Raw genomic sequence first — 25,540 nt, forward strand, 5'->3', positions numbered from 1 at the left:
TGTCTAATATTTGTGGATTCGTGTTGCCACGGACATTCTTTATCTAAATTTTTCCAGTGCTTTTGTGTCTACATGTTCATAGGCTATAGCATGCTACTTGCTACATTACAGAATACAAAGTTCTTAGAGATGTTGGCGCTAAATAAATCTTTCCTGTTTTTGAGCTCATCTGTTAGGCGAAAGATAACATTGTGTCTACATGTTCCTCTAGCACAGTTACTGGGGTCTGGGAAGTGGGTATTTGCAACATCATCTCAACTTTCCAAGCTGGATAGCCACATCCGTCAGTACTTAACTGAAATGCTAATAATATTCATTTCCTAGGGCAGCTAGTAACACTTTCCTGTTATTTCATTTATATAGCATTTCCTACTAATGCTAATTTGCTCCAGTGAATTTCAGGAATGGGTTTACAAGCCCCATAGAACAAATCACAGCGGCGCGGAGCACGTTTTGGATGTCCTTCACATAGATGCAGGCAATCAAAGAAACAGAAAATAGGCAATGTTACCCCAGAGTGAGACAGATAGGAATTGGGATTGAATCACCCTTGCTCTCAGTTCAGCTGTACTGTTTTCATTTTGGTAGTAGTAAATACGGAGTATACCTGTACGAGTAGACTGACGATTGCATGCTCAACATTTATATCGTTGTAACTGCAATTGGTTTTGCACAATGATGTCCAGCAAAAACTCGTTCACGGGTAGCATGTTGAGACGTTTCGTTCATCATCTTCTGATTTCTGAATTCTGAATTCGAGTGGATATCTGATTCGAGGTTTGGCAAATGCTCCACTGGTGCAATATATTTTCACTAGCATCCCTTGGATGACGGATGATATGTATACGTCAGCGTCCGTTTCCTCGAGGCCCGGGCAGTCGAGCTTTTGACAAAGTCAAAGCTCCCACCTACCGCGAGACCTCGGCCGCGACCATGGCGATCCCTCTCCTCTTGCTCCTCCTCGTTCTCTCCTCAGCTTCTGCGGATGAGTATGGGGACGAGCTGCTGCAGCGCGCGTGGGGGGAGCGGGAGTGGATGGTGAGTGTGCGGCGGCGCATCCACGCGCACCCCGAGCTCGCGTTCCGGGAGCACCGCACCGCAGCCCTCGTCCGCGAGGAGCTCGAGCGCCTCGGCCTCTCCACCCGCGCCGTCGCCGGAACGGGCGTCGTCGCTGATGTAGGCTCCGGGGCGCTCCCCTTCGTGGCGCTCCGCGCCGACATGGACGCGCTCCCGCTCCAGGTCCCTCGCGCTGTTCCCCTTTTCTGATGCTTCTCATGTTCCGCTTGGGTCCTAGGGTCATATGAGCTTAGGATTGTGACATCGGATGGCAGCTTCTATAATCGGATCTTTTCCGTGGGGGAAAGATTAGGATGGCAGCTCCTTCATTTGAATTGACATCATTCTGTTGGCTCCGACTGTAGGAATTAGTGGAGTGGGAGCATAAGAGCAAGGTGGACGGAGTGATGCACGCCTGCGGGCATGATGTCCACACAGCGATGCTTCTGGGGGCAGCAAAGTTACTCAGTCAGCGTAAGGATCAGCTCAAGGTGTGTCCTTTTTCATACAAAGATCTCTTCCATGTAAGACAGAACTAGTTATTCAGGAATTATGGTTCTGTTTTAATTTCTGAGCTAAGGTAGTTAAGCAAAGTGCCTGACTTGTATTTGAATCAACATACACAGCATGCTATTTTAACTAGTGTGGCAATAATGAATATGAACAACTCACAGGCAGTGAACATCCTGATTTCAGCTGTGATAATTTCTGTTTAGGAGCAGCTTATAGAATCACATGATAATCTATTCTCCGTTTTTATTTTCTTTTTATTCTTCATTTGATGGCTTCTCTTGCATTCTGAACTGAGTTAGTCTAATCTAGATAATTAGTACCCCCTCCGTTCCAAAGTATAAGATGTTTTGGATTTTCTAGGTACATTGATTTTACTATGTATCTAGACATAGTGTATATCTAAATGTATCTAGAAAAGCCAAAACGTCTTATAATTTGAAATGGAGGGAGTAGAAGGTCAAATGAACTTGCTTCGACTTAATAAAGCATATGGGAAGATTCTCTACACTATCCGAACATATTTGAAAGTTCCCTTGTATGGTTTATCACCGCACTTCTTTCAGATCACGGTTTCTACATAGCCTGCTATAGTTTGTACATAGGGTTTGCCACTATATCCCTCTATAGCTTTTATAGCTTCTGGAGGAGGCTACCGCTAAATGGCTTAGCCCACTTTTTACAACCTTGCTTCAGATTTTACATGGAGTAATTAATTAATTGCCATTTATATTACTGTGAAGGGAACAGTGAGACTCCTTTTTCAACCTGCCGAGGAAGGTGGTGCAGGTGCATCTCATATGATAAGAGAAGGGGTTCTGGATGGTGTTAAAGCCATATTTGCAATGCATGTTGACTACCAGATACCAACTGGTGTAATAGCAGCTCACCCAGGACCAACACAAGCCGCTGTATGTTTCTTTGCAGCAAAAATAGAAGGTAACACTGGGCCGTCTGAAACCCCACACTTAAATGTGGATCCTATTGTCGCTGCATCTTTGGCCATCCTGTCCCTGCAGCAGCTTATTTCCAGAGAAGATGATCCTCTTCACAGCCAAGTATGATACTGCTTTTGATAATAATATTTTACTTTGTGGATTTGTTTAGCATGCCATAGAAAGGCATTGCACATAAATCAAGATTAGAAACTACAATGAAATAGATATTTTGCTTGTAGACAGTTAACTGAGGCTTGGTTTGGTAGTCCCTTTACGGTAGACTAGTAGTATACTCTGTTGATAAAGATCAAGCATCAGCCTGTGCAGACTGCATAATAGTTGTAAACTTGTAATAACATTTTGACTCGGCCAGCTGCTAGTTCATCCTTTTCTTTTTTTCTCAGATGAAAGGATTGTTTCCAGCAGAAATAACCTTGTCTTGAGCCCTTGATTCTGCATTTGTTCCAAAATGTATTTTGGGCACCCATGGTGCACCATGTTGCTGATTTCATGCAGACTGACTTTGAGTGATTTGGAATCTGTTTTTATTTACTACTGAATTATGTTAAAGAAACCTCAATTGAGGGCATAACAGTCATGTTTACACATTGTACTCATTCTAGTTTTTTTTTCTTGAACATGCATGAGAGCTGCATATCATTATATTAAGAAGAACAAGGGGTAACCCTTACTCACTTCTAGTTGAGAGGGCGTCTGTTTCCTTCATTAACAGTGGACTCCATAGTCGGTCTATTCTGGAGTGACTAACCTGAAGAGAATATCAACGTTTTTTTCCCTTATATTGATGCTATTGGTGAAAATCTTGGACATAAATCCCATAAAATCCTTGTGATGATTTATGTTTATTTCGTTCAGGTGGTCTCGGTTACCTATGTGAAAGCTGGAAAAGCCCTTGATGCTACCCCTGATGTTGTTGAATTTGGAGGTACTTTGAGGAGCCTCACCACTGAAGGCCTTTACCGTCTGCAGAGAAGGGTTAAAGAGGTTGGTAAAATCATGTATTACACATGATATTTTTTGTTATTATTTATTTTATTATGATACAGGTGTCTTCTAAATGAACTAGTACATTCAAAGCATTGATTGCATAGATGCATTTCCTTCGCAATTGCTTTCAAACTACTTACGCAATGAATGGTATAGTGTTATACACCTGCAACTGCCCCATAGGCCCAGTTCAGTGTTATTCTGGTATGCCTGAACACAAAATAGCAACTCATGTTTTTCTTTATGTGAGTAGTCCATGGCAATGTTGTTAGTCTTTTCAAAGCTGAACTAATGTTTCAGTTTCAAAAGTAAGCAATGGTATTTACCTAATTCTCAGAATAATGGATGCTTGATGCTTCTAATAAAAAAAATAACCCTGCAATTAATAGGATTCACATATTCAGAAGGAAATGGGAATTCACCCTTTTTCAGGTAGTAGAAGGCCAGGCTGCAGTACATAGATGCAAGGGAGCTGTCGACATGAAGGCTGAGGACTACCCAATGTACCCTGCTGTTGTGAACGACGAGAGGCTGCATCGGCACGTAGAGGATGTCGGCAGAGGCTTGCTTGGCCCGGGCAACGTGAGACCAGGGGAAAAGATCATGGCCGGCGAAGACTTCGCTTTCTACCAGCAGCTGGTTCCCGGTGTTATGTTTGGCATCGGCATTAGAAACGAGAAAGCTGGTTCTGTTTACTCGGTTCACAACCCCTATTTCTTCGTTGATGAGGACGTCATTCCTGTTGGTGCTGCTTTGCATGCTGCGATTGCAGAACTGTACTTCACTGAGGGCTCCTCTCTCAACAAAGACTCGTAGCTTCTCACTCGTGCGGTTGATCTTGGGTTGAACAAATATAATTGACATGTACAGATGCATTGTAAAAGTGTTTTTTTTTGGCAAAATTGTGACTCACAAAACAATGCGACGTCATTTTGAAGCAGAGCTCTACTGTACTTGACTACTTCCCTGACGGACGCTGCATTTCAGGCGACCACGACCTCTGGTGGGCAATCAGATCTGAACATCTGATTCACCGTAGTGATTAGCTACCCACGGCCTGCATCACCCTCCAACTACTGTTCTCCCCCTCTTTAAACAGACGAAACACTACAAGGTTCCCAATCCTATCGTGAAGGGTTTCTGAGCAACTCTACAAGATCTCTTACGTTATCCTATACTATAAGTTGTTTCATCTCCTACAAATTGTTTTAGAAGAGTACCTTAAAATTAATCGAGAGTACACTGATTACCTAAAATATACTCCCTCCATACTCATAAAGAAAGTCGTTTTGTACAAGGTTTGAGTCAAACATTAGAAATATAAATCATGAATAACTTTTAAGGTTTTGAGTTTGGAAATAAAAACCATATAAATTGATTTGTCTTGAAAAACACTTTCATACAAGTATACATATACCACTTTTTGATAAATATTTTTATAAAAACAAGGAATCAATGTTATGTTTTGGACACAATGTCGCTGTCCCGAACGACTTTCTTTATGAGTATGAAGAGAGTATAAGATATACAATGTAAGAAGGTTATTTATTGCTCACAGTCCAAACCATTACCATTACAATGTCCAGATCTAATTAAATGAATGGCTCTCAGTCCCACAACAAAGCCCTAAAGTAAATCAAATAAAAGGTTATTTATTGTTCAGTCCAAACCATTATAATTATAATGTATACTGTATGAATTAAGGTGAATACAACCAATCAACAACTCTCAAATCGCTGATCACGTGGACAGTGGACTGTCCATCCATCCCAGTAATAACAAGCAGTAGCTTTGTCAGGTCGGTGGAGCAGCTTAGCCACCCGTGCTCTGGTGATCTGTAGCCTGCCAAGCACGATCTCACCCCTCGCACGCACACGCGACCCTTTGCCTCAATCTACGCACTGCATTCCACAGACATCCACGCATGCACTGATGCGCCTCCTCTACATCGGCGCACAATATCAATTTTTTCTGCACCCGTACACTCTGAGCAGTGCAATTTTACTTGTTGCCGAGAGGCCCGAGACGAGACTGTCGGGACACGACGAGCAAAGCTCCAAACTTTGCACCGACCAAGTTTGCATTAGAAAAAATGTGCTGACTCAGCTTTCCGATTCGATCCATTGTACAACTGGCGAAAATTTGAACAAATACAGGATTTGGATTTCGAACGAGCTCTAGCTAGCTAGGCCTAAGTAAGCCCTATATAAACCCCCTACGACCGTGTCCCGTCGTGCCGGTCATTCCAGTTGGAAATTGCATCTGGACGTATCACACTCTGCTGTCAAAAGCCGTCAGAGTAGTGTGGTTCAGCGTCGAATCAAAGGATGGCGTCGACCTCCCGCCGCATGGTCGCATCATCCGTCCTCGTCTTCCTGCTGCTGCTCGCCGCCTCAGGTGCATGTCGTCTCCCCTGCATATATATATATATATATATATATATATATATACTCCCTCCGTTCCAAAAAGAGTGTCGTTTTAGGTTTTCGTGCCACAAGTTTGACTCAATTTGTAGAAAATACGTATAATATTTATATCTCTAAATAAATTTGTTAAAAAACTAGACTTAAAGATCTTCTCAATGATATTAATTATGTATTATAAATATTAATATTTTTTATTATATATTTAGTTAAAGTTATTTCTTGGGAAGCGAAAACGACACTTATTTTAGGACGGAGGGAGTATATAGCTCTCGTGCCACTGTTTTTAGTAGCTAGCATGAATATCTTGTTCCTGACATGGTGTGTGCACCGTTGCTTTGCTTGAGTTCGTGCGCAGAGATGGGGACGACGAGGGTGGCGGAAGCGAGGCACTGCCTGTCGCAGAGCCACAAGTTCGTCGGCGCCTGCCTGAGCAAGAGGAACTGCGCCAACGTCTGCAGGACGGAGGGCTTCCCGTGGGGCGAGTGCAGGTGGCACGGCATTGAGAGCAAGTGCCACTGCAAGCGGATCTGCTAGCCGGCCGGCTGCACTGCATGCAGCGTTGAAGCATGATCTCATATCGACCTGCCGGTCCGTTTGGGTTTGCTGTTATTTGTTGCGATGTTTGCGCGTCGCCGCCGTACGCCGTCCCTGCTAGCTGTGGGCTGTGGCTCGCGGCCGGTCATCACCACCTTACAATCGTGCGTGTCCGTACGTGTGCGTGTCTTCAGTTACTCCTAGACGTACGTGGGTGTGTGAGTGTGTGTGTGTCTCGTGAACCGGCCGGCTTCACGTGCTGTGGTTTAGTTTTTACAGTTTATTTCTAATGTGTGTTTTAGCTTCTACCTGGAATAATAAAGTTTGTCAGTCGTTGCGTGTTGCGTATTTGCGTACAATGTGTGTGTTTCATTAATAATGTTAAAAGTTGTGCTAGATAAAGTTGTTTATTTTATAAAAAAAAAATTGACGAACAAACTTATGTTTATAAGTTTTTTATTTATAAATTTTTTTATAAAGCTATGCTAAAAGTTATGTTGATAAATTGTTACATAAGTTTGTCCATTGATAATTATGAACAAAAGTTAGATTTTAAAACTCATGTAGAAAAGTTGTCATGATAAGTTGTCTATAAAATAAAAATATATTAAAAACATGATGATTAGATGTTGTGGATTGTGGTGATAAGTTATATGCTACAAAATATTATGCACAAAAGTTGTGGCTATAATTTGTTGTTTTCTAATAAAAGAAGAAAGTTGCGAAAAGCTATTGTTTTTAAAAAGGAAAACTCGCCGATTATCTTTCTGGTTGTTAATATCTTTATCGTAAAATGCTTCTTCCTATTAATATATGTTTGGCATATTCTTGTTTGTGACTCTCTGGGAGTTTTTTTTTTTTGGAGCCGCTTTTTTCTTGATTCCAGTCACGCTCTTAAACCATTGCTATAAATTGATAGAAAATATTTTTAAAAAAATAGAAAAAAATCATCAAATTTGAAGTTAGTATGAATGCGAAAGGTTTAGAGAGAGATTAAAAAGAAAAAAATATGCTTGTTCATATGAAGTTAATATGAGGCCTCTTGTGCTATTTTTCTATGTGTGTTTAATTTTTCTGTGTGTATTTACTTTTTTCTGTGCGTTTTTTAGAAACCCACATAATAAATTGTAATTTTTCTCTGTGTGTTGGCACAGTTAGAAAATTATGCAATTTTTCTGTGGGTTTTTATATTTTTTTTGTCTGTATTTTTGGAACACACATAATAATTACTAGTTTTTCTATGGGTACCGGAGAAAAACACATACAGAAAATGTCAGCATACACAGAAGTATTCGAGTTTTTAATAGTGGTAGGTTCTGTGAGAGGCGAGATCCTAGCTTTCCATTCATTCATCTACCGCACTAAGGAAGGGGATGGTCCTTCAAATGAATACACATCGTTTTTCTTTAGTGTAATTTAATAAATTAAATAGATAATTCCTTCTCTCATATTTTCCATTTAATTTATCTGGGGCTTGCCAGCCTGCGTCTTCGGCTGCGCGCCTCAACCCTCGCACCTCAGGTTCTTTCTGTGGCGGCTAAACGCCGGAATCGGGTGTAGTACATTATTGTCGCGTGTCGGCACCACAAATCGGGGAAAAAAAAAGCTCGCTCCCACTTGCACGCAAGCACATCGATCGTTGCCCGATGATGTGGATGTCAGGATGTGTGCGTCGAGCTCGACGGCCGCTGCTGGGCACCGGAATTGAATCTGTCACGCTGGAGCCTGGAGACTGGAGGTAGCTAGTGACATTCGTCTTTGCGATGACAAGGAAAAAGACCGGATCTGGTCCTTCTTCTTCCACGATCAAAGTCCAACTGCGATGAGTAGTATTCGAGCTGCAGCGTACCATCTGATTGCCTGCACGTCAGGTTCACCCAGCTATACATATATACGCGCCGGAATCTGCCGTGCATTGTCGGCACCGGAAACCGTGAAAGCTCATATATACCCACTTGCACTCAAGCATCGTATCAGAGTCCGATGTGTGCGTCGAGTCGCCCTTGCAGTGCATGATCAATCCGTCCTGCCCCAGTCGCTTCGTGTGTGCATCTCCTTTCAAAAAGAAAGAGTTGATTCCGGCAAAGTGGGTGACGCCGCCCCCGTTCGCTTGGCTAATAAGCCATAACTGAAAGTATTGTTTACTAATTTGTTGCGAATAATTGGCAAATTCAGCCGAAGTTCAAGCGAACATGCTAGCCTCGCAAAGTTGCAACCGGGGCCTACTGCCGTACTGCGTATGATTGGAAACGTATTGATTGGGACACCATTATGACGAAACTCAAAACACTACATGAGGATGACGATATCATAGGGTGGAGGACTGGAGGTTCGGTAAATAGGGAGTTTTTTTTTTTTTTCATGTCAAATCCATGTATGATGCAATGAAGCAGGCTCCTCATATAACATCTGGAAGGGAAAAGTTCCTACAAAGATTAAGATTGTCGTGCGGCTTATTGGAGAATAATGCCATTCTTACACACTAAAGACAACATGATAAAAAGGAAGCGGAAGGGGGATCCATCCTGTTAATTACTTCTGTAATCAACCTGAAAGCATTGCTCATCTATTCTACTCTTGCAGTGTAGCTAAAATAGTTTGGGCAATAATTGCCTTAGCTATTGGTGCTAATGATATTCCCAGCTATCCTCAACAGTGTTGGAAAATGGTGCAAGAAATGGCTCCCTGGAGGGAGGAAATTCTATGTTTTTGGCATCGCTGCCAACTGCTGGGCAATTTAGAAAGCCCAGAATAAGGCCTGCTTTTGAGTGCAAATTAATTCACAATCCTGAAGAAGTTGGCTCAGAATCGTGCCGTTTGGGGTCCTGTGTTTTTTTTTCACCGTGAAGCGGGGAAGTGGCACCAAACGGGCCATATAAGAGCCAACAAACTAAATAATTTATGAGAAACTTAATGATTTTATTAAAGTATGGAGTTTACCAAAGGAAAGTACAGCCTGCCTTGACTTGGAGAGGAGTGTGAGAAAAAGAAAGATGAAAGGGAAACACAAAAGTTTGAAGCCAAGGACTTTGCTCAATGATAGCTACATGAAGTCCGTACAGTTGAATGTAGTGAGGATGTAAGAAGAGAGGAAAATTATAATCGAACAAAAAAACTTAAATGTTATAATAACATGCCACCTTGGTAGTCTAATAAAGGTTTTAAAAAATCTACATATACCAAATATTAAAAGTGGTATATTCTCTTTCTTTTGTTTCCACTCTCTCCTACATCGTCCATCTCTCACTCCTTTTCCATCACTAGATCCGACATCTCTCACTCTCTTCGTTCTTAATTTTGAGTTTGGTTTTATTATGGGCCACGAAATTTTGTTCTATTTAATGTTGGATTAAACCTTACAAAATCCAACAAAAATAGATAGTTCGTTATCATTGACATGAGCAACACGTACGCTCCAAATTGTTTGTACTATTATAACGCATGTGCATTATTGCTAGTAGTAATTAGAAAAAGTTAAACTAAACAAAGAAACTAAATTACTAGACAATCAAGTTTTGATATCACATAAATGGTATACAACCGAGCTACGGTCTGTGCACTCCTATCCCGTAATTCAAGAAGAGCGTGCCATGTACGAGCAGCTCTTTTTCCAGCTCTATTGTTGGTCACTTCCCACCGGCAGATATTATTTAAAAGAAAAAAAATCTCACCAGCAGATGGCTTTACTAACACTTCAACGGTTTACTTACATCTTGAAAAAAGAAATCAGCCCTTTGTTTTGGTCAAACAAAACGACGTCGGGCAATAAACGACGTCGGGCAAAGGATGAGATCGACACCAAACTTGCAAATTCAAGACTAAACTGACTATTGTGATAGTTGAAGGACGATTCTGAGCTTTGGATAAAAGTTCAAGGACTAATATGGCTATTTTGCCTTTTTTTTTTCTACAAGAGGGATGTACAATATATGTGTAGTTAAACTTTATCTTCCAAAGTGGTAATATACAATGATGATAATAGCTTGTGATAAGCGCACACGTCGTCCTCGTTCACTTTGTTGTATATATATATAGTGACCTATATACTATAATATTACCTTTTTTAGAATCATAATAGTACAGTATATATTACCTAAGCAAAGGGGGGTAAAAAGAAAAGGAAGCAAGCGCCTCAACGGCACAAATATTCTTGTACTTTGAGGTCGTGCTCGCATCCAGCGTAAAGAAAAGGATCGCCTGATCTGGGAGAAATACTATAGCAATGGTAGGCTACCGGGTAGCACAAGAAAAGGTTCATTTTGGTGGAGAAATATATTAAAGTTATTGCATAAATTTAAAGGAATGACAAGGTTTGAAAGTGGCAGTGGAAATTCTTGCTTTATGTGGCATGACCTGTGGGGTGACGCAATTCTGGCTCAAAGTTTCCCTGAACTTTATTCATTTGCGAAGAAGAAGAACATCACTCTAGCTGAAGGGACATCCCAGTTGCCCCTTCACACTCTCTTTCATCTTCCGATGTCAACACACGCCCATTCTCAGATGCTGCAACTTCAGACCCTAATAGAGCATACAAATCTTGGAGAAACCCCTGATAAATGGACCTATATTTGGAATTCGAGCAACTTCACAGTCAAGCAGGCATATAGCCACCTGAGTGGACAGATCATTGCTCACCCTTTCTTCAAATGGCTTTGGGCTTCCCCTTGTCAAAGCAAGCACAAAGTCTTCTTTTGGTTGGTTCTCAAAGATCGCTTAAGCACAAGAGAACTGCTTAGAAGAAAAAGAATGTTTCTGCCAGACTACACCTGCGTCCTTTGCAATGGAAGTGAAGACGAGTCACTTTTTCATTTGCTTCTTGACTGCCCTTTTGCAAGGGATTGTTGGGCAATGGTGAATATTACGGTAAACAATCAGCTTGATCCCTTTCAAATCCTGATGGATTTCAAAGATCAGCTTGGGATACCTTTCTTCATGGAAGTCTTGATTTTGATGAGCTGGGCTATTTGGAAAGCAAGAAACGACTTCATCTTTCGACAGATCTTGCCAAATCTGCAAAGTACCAGATCGTTCTTCAGAGATGAGCTTAAGCTCCTAATGCTTAGGATGAAAAGAAGTGTTATCCCCCGCTTTGAACAATGGATTGCCAGCTTAGTTTAGCCAGGCCCGTACTGGTGTTGTCTTTGATTTTCTTCCTAACGTTCTTTGTTTCTTGAGCGGGTCATGTCTTTGACTCTGCTTTTTTTGGTTTCTTGTATTTACTGAACCTCTACTTTTTATATTATTCCATTTTCTGTAGGGGTGCAAACCCCTCCAGTTCCTTAAAAAAAAGAAAAGAAAAGGATCGCCGCTGGTTCGCATTTGCGGGCCGTCATTTTCAATCTTTTTACTGCCGCGATTGCTGCTTGAGAAAGTTTGGGAGCCCAATCTTTCGGCCGGTCCGCTTGACGTCCTCCTGCACCTTCCTCCTGTACTCCCCGAAGGTGAAGTCCCTATACGGCGACGGCTCGCCGCACGTGCCGACGGGCGAGTCGTACGACGGGCACAGGAAGTAGGCCGCCGAGAAGCGCTCCGCCGTCGCGTTGGCCACCACCTTGTGCTCCACGCTCTTGTACCGGTTGTTGCTCCACGCCTGCACGTACACACGTAATTAGCTAGAGAAACCATGTAATTATTACGTCATCAGATAGGTACAGTACATTTTTTCCGCTACAGCGAACGAACTGCCTGGTCAAAAGTTGAGCACGTAAAAGAAAAGATGCTCAGCGCGCGGCACACGGTGGTGGAGAATGAAGGAGCGTTGAAGGTACGTATCGGGACTAGCTAGCTATCGCCGCACTGTTACCTGAAACAGATCGCCGATGTTGACGATGAGCGCGTCCGGGCGGGGCTTGACGGCGACCCAGCGGCCGTCCTTGAGGAGCTGCAGGCCCCCGACGTGGTCCTGGCACAGCACCGTGAGGAAGTCGCTGTCCGTGTGGGGCACCAGCCCGAAGGTGTCCGCCGCGAACGGGCACGCCGGGTACCTATTCAGCCGCAGGTAGCAGGTGGTCTCGTCGCAGCCCGCCGGGAACGCCGCCGCCGCCTCGTGCTCGTCGTGGCCGCCGCCCTGCAGCAGGCTCCCCGCCAGCGCCACCGCCACGGTCTTGGCCACCCGCGACATCGCGTCCGCCACCTCCTGCATCACGCCCCTGCAAATGCATGCACTGCTCTGTTAATTTAAATTAATTTACCACGGTAAAAAAAAATTACCAGTAGTACTCATCAGTACTACTAGTTAGGCCTTGTTTAGTTTCAAAATTTTTTGCAAAATCGACATTGTAGCACTTTCGTTTGTATTTGACAAATATTATCCAATCATGGACTAATTAAACTCAAAAGATTCGTCTCATCAATTTCGACCAAACTGTGTAATTAGTTTTTATTTTCGTCTATATTTAATACTCCATACATGCGTCTAAAGATTTGATGTGACGGAGAATCTAAAAAATTTTATAAAATTTTTTGGGAACTAAACAAGGCCTCAGTAGTGAATTAATACTGACCGAGGGATGATGCAGCATGCATGTGTGCAGTGCCAGAAAGGATTTTTATGGTACGGTACCTACTGGAGTACGTGTCATTAGCATATTTCGCTACTTCACCCCCACTGTATGCCGATGGATGCAGCATGTGCCGGAAAAGATTTTAATAATAGTATATATATAGGAGAATCAGTGATGGAAGCTTGGTGTTGGTAGGCTGGTTCGATGGACACGACGGCGTTAAATTGGGTTCGTGTACTAAAAGCTCCCATGTTTCGTGGTCACGTACACCACCGCACACATGATATCATCAAGCATTGAATCGTAGCGCCAGAATATAAAGCTTGGACGAAAGCCAAGTTTGCAGCGGGCCGGGCGGCAGTGTGTGCGCCGTTGAACTTTCAGAATTCCTATTATTGTTACGACTACGATGGGATGAAAAACCAGTATATCGCGATCTAGCAGCGTACGTGGACAAGAGAAATAATAAATATCCCGGGCGGTGGGCTGGGACTGAGGCCTTGTTTAGTTCACCCTGAAAACCAAAAAATTTTCAAAATTCGCCGTCACATCGAATCTTGTGGCATATGCATGAAACATTAAATATAAACGAAAACAAAAACTAATTACACAGTTTAGCTGGAAATCACGAGAGAAATCTTTTGATCCTAGTTTGTCTATGATTAGATAATATTTGTCACAAACAAACGAAAGTGCTACAGTACCGAAAACTTTTCACTTTTCGAAACTAAACAAGGCCTGAGTTCTTTGCAGCTTGCTGTGTGACTGTGAGACGTGTGCAAGGTACAGACGCACATTATTTGGTTACGTCAGAGGTACCACGGGATGACGGGAACGAAAGCACGCCCGGCCAGCAACGACGTACGCCTTGCATATATGTGTGTGAGCACCGGCCTAAGCCGCCCTTGTGGGTGGCCCGGCCCCGGCCGGCCTAGAAGATATTAGAGATACTGTATACCCATGGGCATGGGTGGAGCACCGAAGCACACATGTGCCGATGTGCTTGCGGCTACGTACGACCTACGAGATGCACATATATGTGATAGCATGTCTCCCCTTTCTCACTCAGTAAGTACCTCGCGTCTCTATTATCGACGGGGACTTTCTTTTGGGTCGCTAAGATACCTGCCGCGCGTCTCTGTTACTGACAGGCATTTTCTCTGATATTGACAGGGCATGCATTATTACTCCTATATTATATGGTCATGATTAAGAAGGCGGCTAGCTGATATATATATACACCCCATATATAGTAAGTAAGTACTAGCAAGTAGCCGTAACCATAAACAACGCTACAGTAACAACAACTTGTGGGGGGGTATGGAAGACCATATGGGCAAAGCAAAGCAAAAGCATATAAGTAATACCTGAGGGAGCTGAGGTCTCCGAAGTCGCAGGCAGCACCGGAGATGCTGGCGAGCGGGACGTGGAACGCCTCGGACCACGAGAGGTGGCGGAGCGACGTGGCCGCCGTGGGGGCGCCCCAGCGGTAGGAGCCGTTGAGCAGCCCGGCCTTGGCCTTGGTTTCGAACGGCAGCCGGAACAGCCGCGCCTGCTCCGCCCGCAGCCGCTCCAGCAGCGCCCGGCTCACGCCGTGCCCGGTCACCTGGAAGAAGCCCCACTCCGAGGCCGCCCGCGCCATGGCGTCCGCGCACGCCGCCCTCGCGCTGCCGCCGCCGCCGCCGCTCCTCTGCTGCAGGCACGACAGGTCGATCAACGGCAGCTCGCGCTCCTGCACGCAGCAGCGGCCCTCGGTCCGCGGTGGCGTTGCAATGCCGCCGCGGCGGAGCAGGTCGAGGTAGCTGTCCGCCAGAGGCGGTTCGGCGGCGCTCTCCGCGGTCGTCGTCGTCAAGGCCGGCATGGTCGGAGTGGCAGCTACGTAACGCATGTAAGATATTATGTGTCCTTGTGTGTGTGTGTCTGGTGATCGATCAGTTCCACACTCTCTAGCTAGCTAGCAACCTACACGTATGGCGCACACGCACGTAGTAGCAGCAGCTTGGTGCACTACACTTGCTGCTAGTAGTTGCTAGCACTGGCTCATATCAAAACGCGCGTCCACCGCGGCTATATATAGAGAGCAAAAGCAGGGGGGCGGGGGGGCAGCTAGCGCATCGCGTGGCAGCTGCGGCTACCGGTTGCAATAGCAATGCGTTGCCCGATGGGGGGTGAAGAGGCGCAGCGGTGGGGGTTTAGTGTTGGCAACGGGTAAATCCCCATCGGGTATGAACTCTCCAGACTCATTCCCGTGACAACAATATGATACCACGGGTATCCCCATATACAGTGATGGGTGGAGAAATTTCTTCAGACCCATACCCGGGTGGGTAAATTAGACCCGACGGGTCACCCATACCCGCGAAACATCAGCAATCCACAAGCACCAGTCACGTAGTAGCAATTCACAAGCATCGTCACATAGCCATTCACAAGCATCGTCACATAGCCACCTCACTATATACCTAGCAAATAGCAACATAATAATTTCTGCTGCAACCACTAGTCACAACACCATAATAGTTCATTGTCCATACAAATCACGTAGTAGAGAGTAATACTTTGCTAGCACTACATAGGGTTTCAGTGTATGGGCTGCCGGTGGACTGGTGGCTGGTGGGCTTCTTTAGTTTTGGGCTGGGTATTTTTCACCCATGGGTAAATGGGTATGGGGACTACTAGAACGTCCCCATATCCGCGTACCCAATGGGTGAAGGGTTTGCTCCGTTTGTGTACTGGTTTCACTCCATATTGGTACACTAATAGAGTAAATACCCATCGGGTCGCGGGTCGCGGGCCCCATTGACATCTTTAGGGGTTTTTGCATAGCATACGGGTGCTGCGGCGCGCGCGCGCACCGTACCTTCACACTGACGGTGAAAATAAGGCTCTGGCTGGGTGGCCCGGCCGTGACCGTGTCCGTGTTCGACGGTGAGCCACGCACGAATCGTTCGGCCAGGGCCTTGTTTAGTTCCAAAAAAATTTGCAAAATTTTTCAGATTCCCCGTCACATCGAATCTTTAGACACATGCATTAAGTATTAAATATAGACAAAAATAAAAACTAATTACACAGTTTGGTCGAAATTGACGAGACGAATCTTTTGAGCCTAGTTAGTCCATGATTGGATTATATTTGTCAAATACAAACAAAAAAGCTACAGTGTCGATTTTGCAAAATATTTTGAAACTAAACAAGGCCCAGGGATGGATCCACACTTGGGGGCCGGAGGACGCAACAAGTTATGGGGGCCGTGTCCGTGTCTTTAATTTGACCGGCCGTGCCGGGCCCTCTCGTATATACCGGGCGGAGGATTCATTGAAACCGAAAAGTGCAAGGGGGTTGGGATTCAATGGAGCGAAAGGTACGTGCTGATGTGGAGAGCTAGCTAGTAGTTGAGTGTTGAGCCACGTCTGTGCAAACCCCGGCTACAGTGACTTTAATGACTCTGTTCTCTAGTAGTACCACTTCAAGTACTTTTTAGTAAAAAAAAACAGTGTTTTTCACTTTTTCTCATACGATATTTTAGAATCTGTTTAGTGCACGACCAAAATTTGGCACCCAAAAGCTGGGCAAAAAAGGTTACCAAAAATTTGATAAGTCAAATGTGAGAAGTTGGCAAGTTTTAGTAGCCAGTTAAATACTAGCCAAAATCATGTCTTGCCAAATCCTTGATGTCGCCAATTTTAGTCGTGAAGCAAGTAGACCTCTACATCAAATTTTAATGATGACCAGCCGACCATCGTACCGAAGGATTCATTAAACCGAAAAGTGCAAGGGGTTAGCATTCAATGGAGCGAAAGGTAAGTGATGATACAGAGTTGAGTTGAGCCACGTCTGTGCAAGCCCTGCTATAATGATTTTAATGGCTCTATTCTTTAGCGGTTTTTTTTAGCAAAAGATTTTTTTTTCTCTTGTAACATTTTAGTATCGGGATCAACATAAACCAAAACCGGTTGGGCCGGGCCATCCTACCGGAGGATTCATTAAAACCGAAAACTGCAAGGGGGTTGGGATTCAACGGAGCGAAAAATGAGTGCTGATATAGAGAGCTAGTAGTTGAGTTGAGCCACGTCGTTGCAACTTGCAAACCTGCTACAGTGACTTTAATACTATAAATATATAATGCTATACTACTGAGAGTCAAAGAGTGTGTGAAAGCTGACAGGGCAGCCCGGCTGTCTCCTGTTTCACCAGACTTTTTGTGACTCAGGTCTGTACCGTGTTTCTTCAAAAGAAAAAAAATTCTTTTCAGTTTTTTACCTAGGGTCATAAATTCGTTATTTTTGTTTACCTAGACTAGATAAACATCTGCTACTACTTTGTCCTATTAAAAGGTCAAATTATTTTAAAATTTAATTGAAGTACAGAAAAATGTACATAAAAAATATCAGCATTTATAGCTCTAAATAGGTATACTATAAAATATATATTATATAATTAGTCTAGTAATATTAATTTGATAACATAAAATTTATATAGATTTAACTTAACATAGTTTAACTTAGAGACTAAGGGTTCATTTGATAGACATGAATTCATTTCAATCTATGTTAAACCACTCAAACACACTCCAACACATATAGAATGAGGCGAATTCACGGTATGCCCTTCAGCCTATAGCCATGCCTGAATGAGTGAAATCACCAACTTGCATTTTGCATAACAAAAAGCTGCAATGCCAAGCATTTCACAGATTGAATTTTTGTTGGAGACGTGGTGCACAATATGCACCATCTCAGCCGCAAACCGATACCACGAATTATCTGTACGATGAATACAATTTCTAAAAGCAGGATCATATTTTTCTGGAATCACAATACCTCAAAGGTAGGAAGCTATATGTATTCTGTTGTCATTCATCCTATTCCACCTTTACCCCCAAAAGATCGTACATGAGGCTATCTCCAACAGCAGACTCATTTGGGAACCCAATTCTAAAATAAATCTCCAACACAATACCTATAGTCTCCAACAGAATACTCATACAAAATGGGTCTTGTATTTTGGTCTAATGTATGCAAATTCTTTCTTTCTGCAGCCCAACGCAGCTGTGCCAAAGACCAAACTTGTCTTTCTTTACTTTCCATTTTTCGCTTTCAAAGCTAACTACATACTCACTCCGTCCCAAAATAAGTATCGTTTGCGCTTTCTAAAAAATAACTTTAACTAAATATATAGTAAAAAATATTAATATTTCTAGTATATAATTAGTATCATTAGAAAGATATTTGAATCTATTTTTTAAAACATTTATTTAAAGATACAAATATTACACGTATTTTCTAAAAATCGAGTCAACCTTGTGGCATGAAAACCTAAAATAACATTTTTTTAGACGGAGAGAGTACAATATATACAATATATGTATTAAGGCCTTGTTTAGTTCCATCAAAAAACAAAAAACTTTTCAAGATTCTCTGACACATCGAATCTTACGGCATATGCATGGAACATTAAATATAGATGAAAACAAAAACTAATTGCATGGTTTACCTGTAAATCGGGAAACGAATCTTTTAAACCTAGTTAGTTCATAATTGGTTAATGTTTGTTAAATAAACACGAAAATGCTACAATAGACCAAAAAATTTTCGTGGAGGAACTAAACAAAGGCCTAAAGCATCAAGGTCCCCGTCCATGTGAAGACTTGGAGAAGCTTTGAACGCGCTTTGGCTAGCTAAGACCTTGTTTACTTCCAAAAAGTTTTGCAAAATAGAAATAATAGTACTTTCGTTTGTATTTGATAAATATTATCCAATTATAGACTAATTAAACTCAAAAGATTCGTCTCGCAAATTACAGATAAATTGTGTAAATTGGTTATTTTTTTTATCTATATTTAGTGTTCCATGTATGTGTCGCAAAATTCGATGTGACAGAAAATATGAAAAATTTTGCAAAATATTTTAGGAACTAAACAAGACCTAAACAGAGTTAAGGTAGACCATGAGCATGAGGTATTGCTTCTTGCTGTCTTGTTCGGTAGTCCTAATTTGGTGTAGGGCTGCTGGGTGGGGGCCGCGCGACAGACCGACAGGGGGTTGGTCTGTGGCTTTGAGATTTGGCATGCTACACTGACACACTAGAAGGCCGCCGCATGCAGCCCCGGTTACTTCCCTCACTATTCTATCTATCTATATATAAAATATTCAGTTTGGTCATTCATTCTCGGATATGTTTTCTTAACCGGCTACCCTTGTCAAAAAAAAAAAGACGACCGGCTACAGCGCATTGACTACACGAAAAAGCTAGATCATTATATGTGTGTCTAAAAAAGTATTCTTTATGTAAAACTTGGATCCAGCATCACCTATGCTTACAGCAAACCTTTCATATGGAACAAGCTAGGCTATAGCTTGCATAGTAGGTGCCGGCCGGCTTGCTTCTACTTTATTTGGTCTAGCTTTTATAAACTACTTTCCCCTATGATTCTAGCATTTTGACGATAGAGCAAGGTCAATAATAAAGCTAAACGTTTGGCTATAAGCCAAGTAATTAGAGCCAAGTTATACAATAAGTTATCTTATATTTGTCTCTAAAACACATTCTCTTTCCTATTTCTCCTCACAACATTTGCTATTTGGGCCCACTACTACCTATGCATCCGTACTCAGCTTGGTGCTTACATAAGAGCCAAGCTATCATTTCTCTCCTCTCTTCTCTCCACCACATCAGCATGAGCTTAGCTATAAGCCCATTATTGTATCTGCTCTAAAACGTAGAACCATCTGGACAGCTCGTACAGCCATTTGGGTGCAACTTAATTAAATGCGCCATCCATCATGAAAATATAAAAGATTCTAACTTCATTCTAAGGTAAACTATTTAAAATTCAACTTTTTGATAGAAAAGAATATGTAGCAATATTTATAGTATCAAATGATCATAAATCAGACACGCTATGAAATGTATTTTCGTAACTTACCTCATTAATGTGGTAGATACTGTTCATGCTCTTCTCTATAAATTTAATCAAACTTAGATAATTTAAGATAAACTCAATATTTCTAATATTTCAATCTAGACACAGTAGTACTTGAGACCTAATAACAATTAGGATCGTATGGTTACAAATCTAATAAATATGTGTTCGATGATTTAGGTGTAGCACTGTACTTGAATTTTACTTGTATTGTTGAGATGAAAAACATAGAAATATCTAGTGCTTCATATATAGATTTTTTGTTGAAGATTTATATGTAGTTTACTTTCTTTATTTAAAAATATAAGTTATTATAGGTTCACCATCTGGCACTCTAATTTTGAAAAGGTTTAGAGAAAAGTAAATATTTATCTATGCTCATATTAAATATACGTCTTAAAAGGGTGGACAAAGATTTGCAGGTTTTATTGGATGGAGAAATAGAAAAAGAGTTGGCAGAAATTTTAGGGGAATACGAAGACCATAAACTAAACAACTCTATGCGATTCATTAGAGAGAAGCAAGCAAAAATCCACAAGGGAAGGTTACCAATTAACAAGTAACAACTAATGACTTGACACATGGCTAAGTACGTAGAAACAGGTGTTTGATTTTCACCTAGAGATGTATGGGTGTATCATGTTTGGCTCCTTGTCACGTCTTTGCCAGCCTCAACTACAACGCGTCACGAGTAAAAGGCTGCTGTTTGGTTAAACGACTTTAGATGTAGCACTGTAGCAGCCACATGCTTTCGTAATTAAAAAAACACGCCACACTTGCAGCGGCCTTTTTCGCCACCATGTTCTTTGGCGATGCCAGAACCTTTGCTACCATCAAACATCCGAGTATGTAAGTATGAGCTTGCTAACCAGTAAACATTCACGAGATAAGAAACCAACAAACAATCTGACATCTCCATGATTTTTTTTAAAAAAAAAAATCAGTTTTTGTAACTTCCTATTTTAGAAAGTTACAAAATTATACTCATAATTTTTATCATTTTAGTTTCTTGTACTTATAAAAGAATTACCATTTTCTGAACAAACCTATCATCATAACATTTTTTTATCATAACTTTTACGTACTGTTTTTTAACATAATTTTATAGACAAACTTGTGGTGACAATTTTGGACTAAATGGAGTACAAGGGCCTAAGGGGAATGTCAAAACGGAAGTCTTTCATAGTAATAATTAAGTTTTCTTATATGTAAACAAATACAAGTACACAATAATCATTGCATCATTGGCCGGCCCGTCGGGGCCTGACTACCAGCCCAACGTCGTTTACGGGTGGTCCTAGTCGGAGTAGGTTCCGATCTTCCTCCACCGTCTCTACAGTTTTTGCAGAGCGCGGCGGCAGTGGTGGTAAACAAACCACGAAGGTCCGGTTCTTGGTTTCCGTCTAATCTTTCTGTCACTGTCTCTTTTTTTCGCCTTTATTTTCGTAACAAAAAAAAAATTACAGCGAAATGCCCTTCCCATTCGATCCGATTGCTTCCTTGAGCCCAGAAACACACACAAAAAAGAATCACGTCCAGCTTCTCGAGGGACGTACAGACACGGCCGGCCGTTTCTTTCTTTTGGCCGGCCGGAGCAGTTGCAAACTCGCGTGACACCGAAGAAGACGGCCTTCTGTTTCTGCGGTTCTGCCCGTCAAAACACTGTGCCTGTGGCGCACGAGGTGGGATTCGATCGTGGCCCCGTGGCCGTCCCGTGACGGTTTGTTTGTGTTGGTCGGTCTGGGGTGCGCGAGTGGCTGGCCTGTGTCGCTGGGCCGCACACGCGCTTGCATGCGCTTGTCCCCCCGCGGCAGCCGCGTGCCGCGCTCACCGCCTGCTGGTCAACGTACTGGCACCCCCGCCCCGCGGCAGTGGGCAGCTAGAGTCGGTCGCCGTGGTTTCCTTTGTACTCCCGTGTCTGCCAAAGCGGCAGACAAGGAGGACGATCGAGCGCTAGAAGACTCTCGCCTGTGAGTCCTATAGCCTAGCTAGCTTTCAGCATTGGTGCTTAATGTAATGTCATGATTATTCTACAGAATCATCTAGAATGTACTGAAAGGCTAGCATCTAATTTGTTATGCAATGCAAGTGCAACAGCCGATGGAATGGAATTAATGAAGGGAATTGGAAGGGATGATCTCAACGCTGTTTGCCGCCAGCCACTACAACTCCAGTGCGCTTCAATCAGGTACGTCTTGCCCTCACCCCACTGACCCGGCCGGGAGCCTGAGTGCCTACTAGTATTTGTGTAGCGTGCGCATCTGATTCGTTGCATGCATGTGGGTCGTCTTCTCGGTGCTGCTATCACATACAGCACGTGAACACTGCACACACTTAGTAGTGCCTCAGCTTTCGTCCAGGCTCTCGCTCGCTCCTAGCACTAGTACGCATATTATTGGCTCGCTCATCCAATTTTGCAGCCGTGAATGCTGAGGCTGATGAGGGACAAAGATGGACCAGAAGCCTCAATGAGCATGGAAGCAGCATTTGGCGGCAAAGGCGCAAAGCTTCAGCGACGTGCGATCCTGCTGGATATCCTGAAAGCAAAAAACCATCGATCGGCCGACAGTAGTGGGGTGAATTATTTGTCGGCAGGAGAAGAAGTTAACTCGCCGAACAGTTTCCATGAGTCGTTTCACTGTTAATGTTACTGAAACGAAACGAAGTTTGGCATCCGCCACTGATCGATTCACGGTCTGCCGAAACAACGAACACACCACGCAAAGCGCACTTGCGGACTTTGCTGTGCCATGACATGATGAGCGCTGAAAATCAGAAATCCTCCCCTTCAGCGCGCGCGTCAATCAGTCGAAATCATCTCGATTTGCTTTAATCCATCCATCAGCGTTTTCAGCGATGCTCCCTGCCCCCGCATCCGCAAGGCCGCAATGTCAACTGGGTTTAGACTTTGGAGATGTGGGCCTTGTTTAGTTCTCCAAAAATTTTGCAAAATTTTTCAGATTCTCCGTCACATCGAATCTTTAGATGTATGCATGAAGTATTAAATATAGATAAAAATAAAAACTAATTGCACAGTTTGGTCGAAATTGACGAGACGAATCTTTTGAGCCTAGTTAGTCCATGATTGGACAATATTTATCAAATACAAACGAAATTGCTACAGTGCTCATTTTGCCAAAAATTTTGGAACTAAACAAGGCCGTGATGAATGTGATTTGCCACTTTTTTTTGCCATGGCTGTCGCATGTTCGTGAATGTACCTTCTTTTCCCCGCTGGTGTGACTTTTCTTTTTTACTATATATATATATATATATATATATATATATATATATATATATATATATATATATATATATATATATATATATATATATATATATATACTGTACTGGACGCCTAGTACAAGGTATCAAGGTGACAATTAAGGTCTCAGCTGGTTGCCTGCTAGTCAACAACTGCTACTGTCCTCGTGTTGGACTGAGGAACAGTCATGTACCACAAGCTACTGTTGTCCTTCTGTTGGACTCACAGTTAAAAAAAACAGTCAAGTACCAGAAGCTACTGTAGCACAGATTCTTTTCCGGTCGCAATAGGACGTGGTGGTTACGCTACTATTGTGCATGTTTGAAGTTCGTACAACATGCACCTTCCGCTAACCTCTCACCGGCAGAGAGAGAGAGAGAGAGAGAGAGAGAGAGAGAGAGAGAGAGAGAGAGTTGTAGTGCATCATGGTTCATGGGCCTCGTGGACATCCTATTGCACAGCCGCGTAGCAACGGTCGTGGAACATGGTCTACTATGGTGGAGGCCTCCAGGTCCAGGGCTTGAGCTAGACGTGTCAACCAAACGCGTGGACAAGGCGAAGCGCATGGCATCAGCGCAATGTTTCCGAGACGGTACACGGTGCCGCGCGCTCCCCTGTTCTGTTCCCTGCGCCCGCGCGCGTCTCCCTCCGCCTTGCTTCTTCTTCTTCCCCGCGTGCCTGTAGCCGCGCGCGGTACGGTCCTTCTCCGCGGCACACCAGGCTGTGCCGATGCCGTCGCTGCCGGCCAGAAAACACGCGGGCCATGGCTGCTCGCCCACCAGGCTCTTTTTCCTCCTCTTGTGCGCGTTTTTGTCCTGTCGTCGGCATGGCGAGCACCCGCGCCCGCGTCAACCGGCCGGCGACGTGACTCCGTCGGTGGCCCGGTGGGGGCACCCTTGGAGGGGCTTGTTTATTCTTCTTGTCCTGCCCGTCTGGGGGGTTTGATGAATTGATGTTGCAGTGTTGCTGTTGTTGGCGCAAAGCGGCAAATTAAAGGACCCCTGCTGCTTTGCTTCGGTCCAACAAGTCTTCTGTGATGTAGGCTATCAGCTAACTGCCCTGTCTTCAGTGATGTAGGCTATCAGCCCACCAAGTTTCTGTCACGCTTCGGTCGGTCGCCACCGTTCCCGCGAGGCAGTTCCTGGCACTAGATGCCTGCCATGGCCCATGGCCGTGGAGGATGGCTGCAAAGCAGACATGGGAATTACGGAAAACTTTTCACCCTATGCCGGCCTTGTTTAGTTCTAAAAATTTTTGTAATTCCCCGTCACATCGAATCTTTAGACGTATGCATAAAGTATTAAATATAGACAAAAATTAAAACTAATTGTACAGTTTGGTCAGAATTGACGAGACGATTCTTTTGATCTTAGTTAGTCTATGATTGGACAAATATTTTTCAAATACAAACGAAAGTGCTACAGTGTCGATTTCTCAAAAAAATTTAAAACTAAACAAGGCCTAGAGAGAGTATTAAGGGACTGTTTACACCTCACAACAGCTTCATGAGCTGTTGTGAGCTTTTTTTTTTTGCCAAACATTTATTTCCAAAACAGCCTCATGGGTGAAGCTGTTTTTCTTCTCCTCTCACAAAAATATGAGTGGGATGAAGCTAAAAAAAGTAACTTATTGCAACTCTCTCCCTCATTTATTTCTCCCATCTATACAAGAAATAGTTGGTAAAGCTATTTTACCAAACACTTTTTCCAAAATAACTTAGCTTCATTTAGAAAGTTGCTCATGAAGCTATTTTCCAAAAACAACTTTACTAATGAAGTTGAGCCGTGCCAAACAAGGCCTAAATATAGATAAAATAGAATAAAAAACTAATTGCATAGATTAATTAGATTTACGAGATAAGTTGTTTAAGACTAATTAATTCATAATTAGACTTGCTAGAGTAACACATATGTTAATGATGAATTAATTAGGCTTAATAAATTTATCACGTTGTTTTCTGACGGATTCTGTAATTTGTTTTCCTATTAATATTCAAACACCCCACCACCCAAAAACTTTTCACACTCCAGGGCCTTGTTTACTTCCACCCAAAAACCCAAAAATTTTCAAGATTTCCCGTCACATCGAATCTTTAGACGTATGCATGGAGTATTAAATATAGATAAAAATAAAAATTAATTACACAGTTTGGTCAGAATTAACGAGACGAATCTTTTGAGCCTAGTTAGTCTATGATTGGACAATAATTACCATAAACAAACGAAAGTGCTATAGTGTCACGAAATTTTTCGCTTCATGAACTAAACAAGGTCATGTCGGCGCCGTTGCGCAAGCCGAATAGAACGACACCACGCGAAAACTTCCTCAATGGCTGCCAACTAGGTTTTTTTTGTATGAGCTATGGTACACAAAAATTT

General features: G+C 42.9%; 3 protein-coding genes across 3 annotated transcripts; 2 read left to right on the forward strand and 1 right to left on the reverse strand.

Moving 5' to 3' along the window:
* On the forward strand, nt 212-4,473 carry LOC8075944 (IAA-amino acid hydrolase ILR1-like 5). Its single transcript, XM_002446755.2, has 6 exons — nt 212-283; nt 403-1,239; nt 1,422-1,547; nt 2,310-2,624; nt 3,381-3,509; nt 3,945-4,473. Exons 2-6 carry the CDS (start codon nt 835-837, stop codon nt 4,326-4,328), a joined length of 1,359 nt encoding a protein of 452 aa, XP_002446800.2. The 5' UTR covers nt 212-283; nt 403-834; the 3' UTR covers nt 4,329-4,473.
* On the forward strand, nt 5,732-6,828 carry LOC8075945 (defensin Tm-AMP-D1.2). Its single transcript, XM_002446756.2, has 2 exons — nt 5,732-5,909; nt 6,294-6,828. Exons 1-2 carry the CDS (start codon nt 5,840-5,842, stop codon nt 6,470-6,472), a joined length of 249 nt encoding a protein of 82 aa, XP_002446801.1. The 5' UTR covers nt 5,732-5,839; the 3' UTR covers nt 6,473-6,828.
* LOC8078396 (gibberellin 2-beta-dioxygenase 8) lies at nt 11,581-15,914 on the reverse strand. Its single transcript, XM_002448154.2, has 3 exons — nt 14,343-15,914; nt 12,276-12,621; nt 11,581-12,062 (listed from the first exon to the last, which is right to left on the reverse strand). Exons 1-3 carry the CDS (start codon nt 14,861-14,863, stop codon nt 11,817-11,819), a joined length of 1,113 nt encoding a protein of 370 aa, XP_002448199.2. The 5' UTR covers nt 14,864-15,914; the 3' UTR covers nt 11,581-11,816.

This window comes from Sorghum bicolor, chromosome 6, assembly GCF_000003195.3.
Source record: "Sorghum bicolor cultivar BTx623 chromosome 6, Sorghum_bicolor_NCBIv3, whole genome shotgun sequence".
Classification (NCBI taxonomy): domain Eukaryota; kingdom Viridiplantae; phylum Streptophyta; class Magnoliopsida; order Poales; family Poaceae; genus Sorghum; species Sorghum bicolor.